This window comes from Phascolarctos cinereus, unplaced genomic scaffold (assembly GCF_003287225.1).
Source record: "Phascolarctos cinereus isolate Bilbo 61053 unplaced genomic scaffold, phaCin_HiC Scaffold_9;HRSCAF=440, whole genome shotgun sequence".
NCBI classification, from domain to species: domain Eukaryota; kingdom Metazoa; phylum Chordata; class Mammalia; order Diprotodontia; family Phascolarctidae; genus Phascolarctos; species Phascolarctos cinereus.
Window position 1 is genome coordinate 198,380,311 of NW_027556402.1, and position 14,188 is coordinate 198,394,498.

The 14,188-nt window shown below is 37.8% G+C and overlaps 1 protein-coding gene across 1 annotated transcript in view; it reads left to right on the forward strand.

The window, feature by feature from the left end:
• Positions 1 to 14,188, forward strand: part of POLN (DNA polymerase nu) — a 329,088-nt gene that overhangs the window by 181,392 nt on the left and 133,508 nt on the right. Inside the window, exon 14 of the mRNA XM_078148556.1 lies at positions 10,057 to 10,114. Coding sequence (XP_078004682.1) covers positions 10,057 to 10,114 — 58 coding nt within the window. The remainder of the gene's footprint in view (positions 1 to 10,056; positions 10,115 to 14,188) is intronic.

Below are 14,188 nucleotides of genomic sequence, written 5' to 3' on the forward strand. Positions count from 1 at the left end.
GACCTTACATCTGGACTATTACAATAACCTGCTGATTGATCTGTCCTGCCACAAGTTTCTTCAGTCCATCTTCTACTCAGTTGTCAGTATGGTCTTCCCAAAGTACGGTTCTGACCATGCCACCACTCTACTCAATAAATTCCAGTGACTCCCTTTCACTTCTAGGAGCAAATATAAAATCCTCTGTTTGGCATTCAAAGCCCTTCATAATCTATCCTCCTCTACTTTTCCAGTTCCTTACACCTTACACCTTGCCTTATTCTATTTTATCTTATTAATGATTTTTGGTAACATAATTGCCACTTCCCAACAATACCCCAACCCCAATTCTCTTGTAAAAAAAAAAAGGTAAGAAAGACAAACTGACATAGTGACCATTTATGACCTATTTGGAGGGAAGTGTATTTCAACATTAGTACTCTAGAACCAAGGAATATCCTTTGGTGCTGTTTTTCTTCACATTATGTGGCCTTTGTAAATAATATTCTCTTAGTTTTGCTTTCTTTGCTCTATCTCACTTCATATAAGGCTTCCTAAATTTCTCTGAATTTCTCATATTCATATTTATTTATTGTAAAACAATATTCCATTACACTCATACATCACAGTATGTTCAGCCATTCCACAATCAATGTATATAACTACTTGTGTTTTGCTACCACCAAATACTAGGAATATTTCAGTATATAGGTGTATGGAAAACAGTAACCTGTCCCTAATCCGTCTTGCAAATTAGGATAGTTTTTCCTTAAAATATATTGAAATTATTTTGAGATTTGATTGGCTCACAGGATTAAAGATCAGATCACTGACATAACTTCTGGTCACCTGAGTATGAAACAGCCTAGACAGGAAGGCTTGAGGTTCCTCATTGAGGCTTCAGACCATAGGCTATCAGCCAAGCATGCCCTTGACTGTACTCCCCTGAATCAATGCTTTATCCTGGATGAACATTCTTTCCCTGCTCTGGCTAAGCAAACCTCCTTTTGTTAACTGTTAGATGGATTATGAGTGTCTCATTTCATTCCAGTTTTGGACCTAAATTACCAGGAGACCAGCCTGAATCAGCTTACTACAATAACTCTGTCTTTTATCTCCTTGTGGGGAATGTGCTCAGTTGTGGGATTGCTGGGTCAAAGGGACAACTAATTCACTTTTCTAATATAATTCCGAATTGTTATTTAACACATTTGAACCAAATCACAGTATCACCAATGGTATATTAGTATGCCTTTCTTTGCATAATCCCTCCAACATTAATTATTTCTGGTTTTTTAATCATCTTTGCCATATTATTTTAACAAATGTTTGTTCTTTCTATAAACTTTCCACAGAGGATTCACCCAAGGTGCTAGAGGACTTTTTTTAATAGATCTTATAACATTTTATAGCCACAGTATTTAGGCTATTCATTTATAATCCCCCACTCTTGTTATACAAGTCCACCTCCTTCTCTGATTACACATAGCCTTGATGAAATTTCTTATGCATTAGTTACTGTTAGATGAAAAATTACCTGGAAATTGTCAAAATTTTAGCTGAATTTCCCCACTTTTTCTGTACTATGCTTTTTATATATCTGAAATATTTATCATGTTTTATGATTACTTGTTCCATGCCCAGTATTATTTATTTTGTTGATTTATATTATCCTTTATTTTAAAAATTAATTTATTTTAAATTATCAGCAATCGCTTCCATAAGCTTTTGAGTTTTAAATTTTTCTCCTTTTCCCTCTCCACCTCCCTCCCCAAGATGGCACACAGTCTGATACAGGCTATACATATACATTCCTATTAAACATATTTTCACATTAGTGATGTTGTAAGCAAGAATTAGAACTAATAGGAGGAACCACCAGAAAGAGAAAACAAAACACAACAGAAGAAAAAAAAATAGCAAATAGTATACTTCAATCTGCATTCAAACTCCATAGTTCTTTCTTCTTCATGGATAGCATTTTCTATCATTAGGCCTTTGGAGATGTCTTAGATCCTTGTATTGCTGAGAAGGGTTAAGCCTATCAATATTAACCATCACACAACGTGGCTGTTACTATGTACAATGTTCTCCTGGTTCTGCTCACTTCACTTAGCATCAGTCCATACAAGTCTTTACACGTTTTTCTGAAGTCAGCCTGTTCATCATTTCTTACAGTACAATGGTATTCCATTACATTTGTATACCACAACTTGTTCAGCCATTCCCCAATTGATGGGCATCCTCTCATTCCAATTCTTTGCTACCACAAAAAGAGCTGCTATAAATATTTTTGTACATGTGGATCCTTTTCCCATTTGTATGATCACTCCGGAATATAGCCCTAGAAGTGTTATTGCTGGGTCAAAGGGTGTGCACATTTTTATAGCCTTTTGGGCATAGTTCCAAAATGGTTGGATCATTTCACAACTCCACCAACAATGCATTAGTGTTCTAATTTTCCCACATCTTCTCCAACATTTATCATTTTCCTGTTTTGTCATGTTGGCCAATCTGATAGGTGTGATTATTTCTTTCCCCCCTCATACTACTATTCATTACAACCAGTCATTATGATGTTCTTTTGTACAGTTTTAGGTTAAAGCTATTGAAGATTCATAGTTTAATAGAGGGATACAAGCATACCCAGTTTAATGTCTAGACCAACATTATTTCAGAGTATAGCACTCTAGAGGCACCCCAACTAAGAAGTTAGGTCACTTGAAGGATGGCTACCCTAAGTTCAAGGTACTTTGTAGGCCTATACTCCTGAAACTATAGTTTATACCTCCACTAGTGTGTTTTTTCTTAATTATCAGCCAAAGGATATGTTTAGCCCAAATCAAAGATTAAAAATATTTATGGAAATGCCATGGTTAAAAAAAAAAAGAAAGAAAAATAAAGAAAGGAAAGGAACTATAAACATCTCGGTAATACCAGGGAGAGTAAACACATAGTGGTCATGCCTACAATGGGCTGCACTTTGGATATATGTCATCAGGACAGCCAACTGGCACAGTGGAGAGCTAGTCCTGGAGGCAGGAAGACCTAAGTTCAAATCTGACCTCAGACACTAGTTGCATGACCCTGGGCAGGTCACTTAACTCTGCCTCAATTTCAGAGAAGGAAATGGCAAACCACTCCAGTATCCTTGCAAAGAAAACCCCAACTATGGTCATGAAGATCATGACTGAAACAACTGCACAAGTGGCCAGGGCACACCAAAGGAAGATACAGGGATGGAAGCATTACCAACAAGTGTAGGAGGAATAGCTCAGGCCTCCAGTGCTTCACAGCCACAAATGTCTCTACCCTGCTCCTGCTGACTGTGTTTATAGTCTCCACTAGTCTCTAGTTTACACTCCAGTCCTGCCTGGTTATAATCTCGGCTGACTCTGGCTTCTAAATCAGCTGAACCTTTCAGCTAAGGTAAGAATCCTTCCCCAGTTTTGTACTCTAAGCAGAATGCTGGGCAAGAACAAGAAGCATCATACATTAGTCATTCTCCCCTCTGTGGTCAGCAATGGTCAGCATTCTGTAATCTCATCAGCTGGATTGAGGATAACTTCTGAAATTTGATCAACAACTGAAAATGACTCACTGCCTATTATGTTATTAGGCTGTTTATTTTACACAATGCCTGGCACATTGTAAGTGTTTAATAAAGTCTAAATAAAGATTATTTAGGAAATGACTTAATTTGATCAGGGAAAATCTTGATCCATTTCTTTTACATATATTGTAATCAAATCTCATTGTCTCACAGCAATACTACAAATCCCACTGTAAAATTGCTGTCCATTCTTCTAAGACACAAATCATTATTTAATAGGTATTTATTAAGCTGTTAAATATTTTATTTCAATTCCAAATTATTTTATTTCACTTGTGATTGATTAATCACCTTAACCAATAATTTTTAGAATCATCCTCCCATTTTCCCCTTTTATTTGATACATATGTAATCATAGGACTTTAGAGTTGCAAGAGGTCTTAAAGACCATATAAGCCAGGGGGTTTAACCTGCTTTGTATACTGAACCTATTTAGTAGTAAAGTATATGAACCCCTTTCCAGAATAGTGTTTTAAAATGTATTAAAAAATAAAATATATAGAATTACAAAGTAAACCAATTATATTGAAAGAGTTATCAAAATATTTTTTAAAAGTTCACTGATCCTCTGAAATCTATCCACAACCCCCTGAGATCTCTGTAGACTCTTAAGTTATGAATCCCTGATAAGCCAATTCTCTTATTTTGCAGACAAAGAAACTAAGTCTCAGAGAAGAGAAGAAACTAGCAACACACCACTAGGATAACCTAAATTATGTAAAGAGGAACAACTCTTATTTTTAAGCTGATAAAATGTCTCTTGTAGAAAATAATTTTAGAAAATGTGCATTGATTCATTTCTATATCATAGAACTTTAATGTCATATTTTCCACTTACAAAGTACTTTACAATCATTTTCATCAGCTAAAATGTGATTTAATTCTGATCAGATGTTCTCTTGGATAGGAACAGTAGGTCCACTTTAGTCAGCCCAACAAGCTCAAATTTCTCAAAGTCAGAAACATTACTTTGCACTAACAGTAAATTGTAAAATCAATAAATGTCCTTTAGATTCCAGTGCCAAAGGCAATTGGCAAGCTGCTAACTGGAATCACTTAGGCCAGCATCTGCCTCAGTGAGAAAAGGATGCAAGCATTTTGCCTTCTTCTCTCTTTGTAAACCCAGACCACCAGGAGGATAAGTAGGGGCCTTTTGATGTGTGACTAAGTTCATAATCCTTAACAACATTCCCACTCATTCTTTGAAGCCAGTCACATGCTCACTAATTCATTTATAGAATCATAGGAATTAGAGCTAGAAGGAACCATAGAGGTAATCTAGTTCAGCCTCTTTGTTTTACAGCAAACTCAGGATAGCAAGACTCCAGGAGTTTAGGCGATGTGCCCAAGATCTCTGAGGTAGAGGAACTAAGTTAGAATATGAATGCTGGTCCTTGGAGTCCAAACTCAGTGATTGTTCCACCACCTACTTTACTGAATGACCACTATGTCCATAACACTACTCATCCCTGAGGGAGATGCCCTTCTATCCCAGAAATATGTACTGTGCACCTATTCTGTGCAATGCTATTAGGCAGTGATGATACCTCTCTAACTTAGGGATCTGATTGTGTAGGTATATATATTTCCTCTCCTGTCACACCTAGTACCCCCTAACACACACACACACACACACACACACACACACACACACACACACACATAAATGCTCATTGAGAGGTACTCTGGCTGAATAATTCATCCCTCTGAAGCTAACTAGAGATAAGCTTCTTTCAATTTAGCCCTGCTGGCCTTTGTATTAGTGACATGGGCTATTGTAGGAGTCACACTGGGAACATTTCCAGCTTGGTGGGACCTGCTGGGGCTTGCATTTCATCACCAGATGCTTCAGGAACCCCAGGTTACCTGCTTGCCACGACAGAATTTTAAATTAGGACTTTAGTGGAGACATTGGGATCATAGTGATGAAAAATAGCATAATCTTTGCCCTCAAAATGATTATAATCTCTTAGTGGGAGATACATGAATATTACCATCTGTATGTGAAGATTGCTCAGGAGAGTTTCATAATCAGCTATATGTGCTTACAGGTTGGTGAGCCTTTGTTTGGAATCTCTGGATTATCTCTAACACCTAATAGGGTGTAGACATGTTTATTGGCACCTTGTTATTAGGACAAAAGACAGCGCCTGCCCCAAGAAAAATGGGTTGGTTTGAAACCACTCCTTGGCACCTATAAAGGATTGGGCTTCTGTAATTGAGTCTGCCTCTAACATGATTTGGTTGACCAAGTAGTCTTGGAAGTGCCAACTTTGGTGAAATAACTTTGTGCTGGTCTTTACAAGTGAGCAGACAGATCTGCGGAGCCATTTCTGACTTTTAGACGTTTCCTTCCCCCTTTCCAGAGGGGGAGGGTGGAGAGAGGTCTCCCACCCCTGGCCATTAGGGGCTACCTTAGGGCAAAAGCATCCAGAAGCAACATATATCCATTCCCCCACAGATCTCTGAACATGTCAGACATCAGAGATCTGAGACTGTTCTCCCAGACTGGGAACTAGCTTGGAGCAGTAGTGGAGTGTTGTGGAGAACATGGAAGCTGCATGTGCTTGTCTGTGTGGTTACAGGGAGTTTATGGACAAAGTTCCAGAACTCTAGTCTCCCAGATAAAAGGGTGTGTGTGTGTGTGTGTGTGTGTGTGTGTGTGTGTGTGTGTGTAGATAGTGTAATTCCAAGAATGTGGCTTTCTAGTCAGAGAAGAAGATTTCTTTGGTAGCCTTATCTTTGGGGATGCCTTAAAAGTAAACCGAAGTTTAAGTCTAAGTAGAAAGAAACGTTCCTGTGTAGCATACCTATTGGAGAAAGATCACGCTTGTCCTTCTTGCCATCAACAACTGAAGATGAAATACTAAAACCCTGACATGGAAAAATAGAAGATACATACTTTTCTTCTCACCAGTACTTAGTCAGTACACGTCTAATGGGAAGGGGGTTGCCTGACTAGTAGCCACAAAGTGTTTGCCTTCTCACAGGAATCCAAATTATAAGGTGACAGTACAAGTCTTGGGACTGTGTAGGACCCTTTGGGAGAGAAGAATTCATTAGAATGTCACTGTTGTCCATTAGCAACCCCAAGTTCAATCCCTTTCTTATTAGAGTCCAAACCATGGAATAGACCTGAGTCCAAAGGGCTCTAGGACCCTGGTAGAAAAGTAGTATCCACCAGAGAAGGAGGAAAATTGTGTTGGTTTTTTATTTTGGGCTGCTCTGAGTCCCTTTATGTGTTTTCTACGTTTGTTTGGGGCCTCCTTTGAGTCCTTTATGACTTATTTTTGTGGGATAAAATAAGCTTCCCTGTACCTGATATGTATTTATTACCTTAGCGCTTGTATAGATATTGAGAATCCTGTTACATTTGTAGCAACATAGACACAAACTCTACAAATGTTATCTCTGCCTAGGTTTTTTTTGGGGGGGGAGGGAATCTTTTTTTTCTTCCTTTAATAAAAAGTATAGAATTTTAATTACTGGCCTTAACTAGAATTCATAATGTGAAATGTAATGCAGTGTTGTGAGCTTCAAGTCAAAAGACTTGGCAAGTGCAAGTTCTTATATTTTCCGGCTTTGTGACCTATGTATAACCCTTTTCTTGAGCCTCCGTTTCCCCATCTATAAAGTGAGTATGGAAACAGTTTCACTATGCTCCTCCCCCAGGACTATTGTGAGGAAAGTACTTTGTAAACTGAAATATACCAGAAAAATGTTAATAATAATAATATAATAATAAATGATAATAATAATATTATCCACCAGAGTCAATGTTTTTCATTAAGCCTCAGGTTTCTGGTATTTTATTTTTGTATAGAAGGAACAAAGTCACCTCTTAGTGATGATTCTGGCTACATTCCAACTTATAGATTTTGTATAAATCTTTTCATTCTTTTATCTCATTTGAGTTACTTGTTGAATAAGATGAGATAGTGAGCTGGCATGCAGAGAGATGGTGGGGATTTGCCAATTACCTTTCCATGGTAGCTTTGAAAATAGGATGTCACCAAAAAAAGTCGTGCAAACTTTTTTCTAATTATTTTAGTTTTTATTACATCAAAACAGTTCAGATATTGATTTTAGTCTATCTAATCAGTTGCCATAATGAAAGTACCCTCCAAAATATTGATTTTTCAAAATAATGCCACCTCCAAATACAAACACACACACACACACACACACACACAGAAATATTCACCACAGGCACAGAAATAATGACACTTAGGGGAAAGATTATGGACAGCTACATGGCATAGTAGATGGAGTACTGGGCCTGGAATGGAAGACTGATCCTCCTGAGTTCAAATCCAGCCTCAGATACTTAGCTGTGTGACCCTGGGCAAGTGACTTAATCCTGTTTGCTTCAGTTTCTTTATCTGTAAAAAGCTGGAGAAGGAAATGGCAAATCATTCCAGTATCTTTACCAAGAAAGATTACAGAAAGACAAATTACAGGGTATGGCTTGACATGGTTGCAATTTAGATGAGGTTCATAATAAAAAACATTTGTACAGTCTTCTCTGTGGTATAGAAGGAGAAGCAGGGCAGTGTAGCAGAAAGAATCCTGAACTTAGAGACTATTCTCTCCTTAGGCCTACTCTCTCCTGGACTATTAAGTAGCCTCCTAATTGGCTTTTCTTTTCTCAGGTCTCTCAGCTCTTCAATCCATTTCCCACACAGTTACCAAATATATATTCATTCCTAAAATGATCTGACCATATGACTCCCTAACTGAAGAAGCTGCAGAGGCACCTTGTTGCCTTTATGACAAAGTACAAACATTTAAAACTCTTCACCATAGGGCCTGAGCCTTTCTTTCCAGGATGATCACACATTACACCTCTTTACACACTGTTGTTTGTTCAGACGTTTCAGTTGTGTCTGATTCTCCATGACCCCATTTGGGATTTTCTTAGCAAAGATTCTGTAGTTATTTGCCATTTCCTTCTCTAGCTCATTTTTACAGATGAAGAACTGAGGCAAAAAAGGTTAAGTGACTTGCCTAGGGTCACACAGCTAGTTAAGGGTCTGAGACCACATTTGAACTAGGTCTTACTGACTCCAGGCCAGGCATTCTATCCACTTCACCACCTAGCTGCTCTTTCCCACACTGTACTCTCTATCAAACTGGAATGGAAGATACAAAACATCTCGTCTCCACGCTCCATACTCTTCTTATTTGCCTCAGAGTAGAGGGGAACAAGTAAACAAGCATTTATTAAGTGCCTCCCGTGTGCCAGGCACTGTGCTAATCACTTTACAAATATTATCTCACTACCCTGTTAGGTAGGTGCTATTATTATCCTCACTTTACAGTTAAGGAAACTGAGGCAAACAGAGGTTAAGTGACTTGCCCATGGTCACACAGCTAGTAAGTGTTTTAGGCTGAATTTGAACTTAGGTCTTCCTAATTTCAGATCCTGCTCTATCCACTGCCCCACCTTGCTGCTTCTTGGAATTCCTGGCTTCCTTTGAGGCTCTGTTCTGTTCACTTGCCTTGTGTTGTCCCTCAAAAGTCCCTCACTCCTTCCCCGTAACCACTGTACACGTGTTGTATTTGTCCTGTGTGTACTTATCCAAGAACAGGTTTCGTTCCCCTGCTAGAATGGAAGTTCCCTAAGAGCAGAGACTGCCTCATTCTCCTAACTCTACACAGCAAGGTGCCTGACTCATGCTGATTGACAGATTGATTGGGGGGATTATAGCACTTACACTGTTTCCCTCACAAGGAAAGCTTTTTTGTTGTTGTTTTTGTTTTGGGTTTGGTTTTTGTTTGTTTGTTTTGGCGAGGTAGTTGGGGTTAAGTGACTTGCCCAGGGTTACACAGCTAGTAAGTATCAATGTCAAGTGTCTGGTCTGACACCGGATTTGAACTCAGGTCCTCCTGACTGCAGGGCGGGTGCTCTATCCACTGCGCCACTTAGCTACCCCCAAGGAAAGCTTTTTGTGAGACAGAATGCATTGTAGAAACAGGAGCTATTTTTGTTGACATTATTATCATTGAATAACTACTAAAAGCTACACAGAAGTACGTGAGACTAACAAGGATTTTTTTTGTTTTGTTTTTTCAAAAGAAGCATTAACATTCCCAAAAATTTGCTTTTCAGTATATGCTATGGGACTTTTAAAGAAGTTAAGTGTTTTAAAGCTTTGGGCTGCTGATAATAGAAGTAATGACTACAAGGATTCCAAAAGTTAAAAGGGGGGGGGATTATAATGCGAACTGCTAATTTTAAATTTTGTTGTGTGCCAACTAAGTTGAGGTTTCAATTTTAAATACAACTTTAAATCACATTTATTAAATATGAGTCCGCTTAATAATGTATTATTGCATTAAAATTTAGTTTCATATAAATTAAAATGTTCATACAGAATAACAAATAACTTCATTTATGAGTACTAATGTAAGAATTGAATTTTAAATTAATGTCAATCTCTATTCTTATCATTTATTGACAGAATATCCAAGGGATCTCTAAGCACCCGGTCCAGATCACTATACACCAATATGAACAAGGTAATAAATTCCCTTCTATTTTGCTTAAAATGAAAGCAACCTTTTCTAAAATCTAACGAAGCTGCCTATTGCTTTTCCATGTTGACCTCTTTATTTTTCAAAAACTTCCTACTCTATGTTAGGGATAACCTAGTGTAGTAAGTAGAAAGAACATTGAATTTGGAGAAAGAAAACCTGGATTGCCAGACTAGCTTTTTGTACTTAGAGAAGTCATTTCCTCTCTGGGGGTCATTTTCTTCATGCACAAAATGAGAGAATTGGACTAAGTGACATGTAAGGTCCTTTCTGACTCTAATGTCCCATGAGTCTTTTTGCATAACTGGGATTGTTAAAATGCATATGATGTTTTGTTGTTGAGTTTTTTAAAATTATCATCCTAGTTTGTAGCTGATCACCGTGGAACTGTTTGAAGTGCTGTATAAAGAAAAGTTAAACAGATATGGTCCCTCCCCTTTGTTAGCTCATATTCTGAAAGCAATGACAGTGAAACAAAGCAAGCAGTCCCAACTCCCTTGCTCTCTCCCACTAACTTCCCAATGAAGAAAAAGATGAAAGACTGAACACCAACAGAGTAACTCTCATTAAAAGTCAGAAAACGGATTTTCAAAAATTTTACAGAAGAATCCCTTTTTTTTTCCTTTTGAAGCAATTCTGCTGTTGCACTGATGATGGTAAAATTGCTATTGGATTATAAATTCAGCTATTAAATTGTAAATTCCCCAAGGTCAGGAACAGTCTTCTTTTGTTTTGGTATCCCGAGCACATACTAACATATTCCAGACTGTATGATCCTGGGCAGGTTACTTAACCATTCAGTGCCCCACACAACTGAGACTATAAATTGAGGAAGAGTTGGTGATTTACACAAGTAGAGGGAGTTTCATAGCCTACACTGACATTGACAAAATCACAGGTTTGGCAGAAAACTAATATCTCCAGTATAGAATACAGGCCCTTACCACTTGAATTGAGTTTAAGAGGAACATTTGGAGCCTGGTTTGTATTTGGACAGGTCTAGTTTTCTTTTCATGGAATCATAAAGATAGAGAGCCAGAAGGACTTGAGAGACCAAATCCAGTCCCCTCATTTTACAAATGTGGACATTGAGGCCTAGAGAAGAGCAGTGAACTGTCCAGAATCACAGGGGTGACAAGTAGGAGAGCTCACATTGGAACTCAAGTTCTCTGACCCTCGGTCCAGAGTTCTTTCCATAACACCACACCAGTGTTCCACTTGCACATGGGTCCCTGCTGAGAAAATGGGATATGATGTTTAGATAATACATGGGACCTCCCTTCATGGAACCTGCAACCTAATAAGGGCATATGGCACAAAACTGTGGTACAAAATAATGCATGAATCTGAGGTCTGAGGGAGGAACAGCTTGTTGTTAAATGGGTACTTCAGGAAAGGCTTCCTGGAGAAGGTGGACCTTGAGTTGGGCTTTGAAGGATGATTAGGAATTCAACAAACGAACTATTGAAGGGAGGGAGGATGTTCCAGTGAGAGGAGGCAGAGATAGAAAAGCATAAGGAATGTTTATAGGACAGAAAGTAGCTTATTTTGGCAATGAGTTCTAGTGCACAGAAAATTGGATGCAGAGTCAAGGGAGACCTGGGTACCAACTTAGAACATTCTCCCTCTTAAAAAGTTGATTATTCTATAGGGGTTAAAGAGATCTACTTCAGAAAGGTCTTAAGGGGCACTAATGGAAAGTGTCTAATAGATACTTATATTTCCTTCCAAGATTCATTTAGATCACACACAAGTGAAACAGAATTTTAGCAGTCTCTATATTTATGTTTTGAAACAGGAATTTTTCTCTGCGATGATCTGATCAAAGTTTTTAAAAAGTTGACCTCTCATGAATAATAATAATGATTTATAAAGCTTTTAAATTTTAACCAAGCCTTTTGTATATCTTATCTCCTTTGATTATTATAATAGTCCTGTGAGGTAGGTACTATTATTATTTCCATTTTACTAATGGGTAAACTGAGGCACAGAGCTGTTAAGTGACTTGCCCAGGATCAGACCTCATGTAGTATTTTGTTTTGTACTTTTCTGGTATATTTATTAAATAATTTTGAGTAGTATAATTATCTGTGTTTTCGGCTTATTGCTCAGCTAAACTATAGGCTCCCTGAGGGCTGAAATTATGTTTTATCTAAACTTGGATTATCTCCATTCCCAAGCACCATGCTCTGAACATAGCCATTCAGTTCCATTGTTTGCATCTGTTGAGCACCAAGTGTCAGATACTGTGCCAGGTCCTGGAGATAAAAAGACAGAAAAAAAAATAATCTCTGCCCTCCATGACCTATATTCGACTAGGAGGAAGCACATCCCCAGATAAGCAAATGCAGAATATATACACAGGAAATAAAAAGGTGATTTTGGAGATGTTCTACAACTAAAGAGAATCCCAAAAAGCCTCCTGACTGTGACGCTTGGGCTGAAACTTGATGGGAGCCAGGAGTTCCAAAAGGCAGAGATGGAGTGAGAAAGAGCGAGGAGAGGAGAAGAAAGGAAAAGAGAGGAAAGAGGAAAAGAGGGAAGGAGAGAAGACAGGAGAGGGAGGGGAGAAGAAGAAGGAGAAGGAAAAAATTCCAGCCTTGGAGATGGCCTATTCAAAGGCAGGCCATGGGAGCTAGAACATGAAGTGGGGGAGGGGGGAAGGAGGGGAGCAGCAAACACACAGTAAATATTCTTGAATTAATTATCCTCCTATTAAAATTTAAATTATGTGATATCCTCCTATTAAAATTTAAATTATGTGAGAGCAAAGTGATATCTTACCTAAGCTTTGTATCTCCCCCAATGAGGAATATATATGGGGCAATTAATGAACGCTTGTTGAATGAATGAGGAGGTAGTAACTTGAAATCATTTTGGTAACTTTCAAAGGACATCGTTGTTGGTCCTGATATAAATGAATGAGTTGCTTTCATTTGTTGGTCCTAATATGAGCAAATGTTTCTTTCCTTTTCTTTGTGCCTTAGTGTATATGTGTGTGTGTGTGTGTGTGTGTGTGTGTGTGTGTGTATATATATATATATATGTATATACACATATACATACATATGTATATATGTATATATACATATATATATATGTGGGGCTACACATAAACACACATATTCCCACATATCTATGATATATATTTTATATATTATATGTACACACATATGTGTGTATGTAGTTTTCAGAGCTTATTAAAACTACTAGAGGGGCAGCTAGAGTGGTGCAGTAGATAGAGGCCTTGGAGTCAGGAGGACCTGAGTTCAAACCCAGCCTGACACTTGAAACTGACTAGCTGTGTGACCCTGGCAAGTCACTTCTCGATTGCCTCATCAAAAACAGAAGAAAAAAAAACACTAGAGCCCCATGGTGGTCATGGCTGGCTGTGGTAAACCGTAGAATCTTTATGACAAAGGAGTTGGAGTGGATTATCTCCAAGGTCCCTCCCATCTCTGACATTCATTTATTCTCAGCTTTTCTGAAATAACTAATTGTTAGACATTGATTCTATGCCTGGAATGATTGAAAGATTATTTTGTTCACTTTCAAAAGAAAATTTTCAGTTAGCTAATTTAATTCAAGAAAAATATATTCAGTGCCTACTGTATGCAAGGCGCTGTGGTGCCTAGGCAATGGGAATACAAAAATAATTTTTCCCTGAGAAATTTCATATGGATTGGAAATTTGAATAGTCATGTTATTTTGGAGAATGTGAGGATTATAAGATTTAGAATTGAATAGGGTCTTAAAGATACAACTCATTATTTTTGTAGATTCAAACCATTTAACAAGAATTTTTTTTAAGGAGCTACTATATAAATTACTGTGCTTGATACTTATTAAGCACCTACTATGTAAGAAGTACATAATAGGCATGAAGGATATAAAAACGAAATGAAAGAATCCCTGTCTTCACATAGTTTTCATGATATTGAGGGAAATAGCACACACATACATAACAAAATGCAAAGTATGCTTTAAAAAAATACAAGATGATTTCTGGTAGAAAATGCCTAGCAACTGGGAAAATCAGGATTGGCTTTGTGTAGGAGG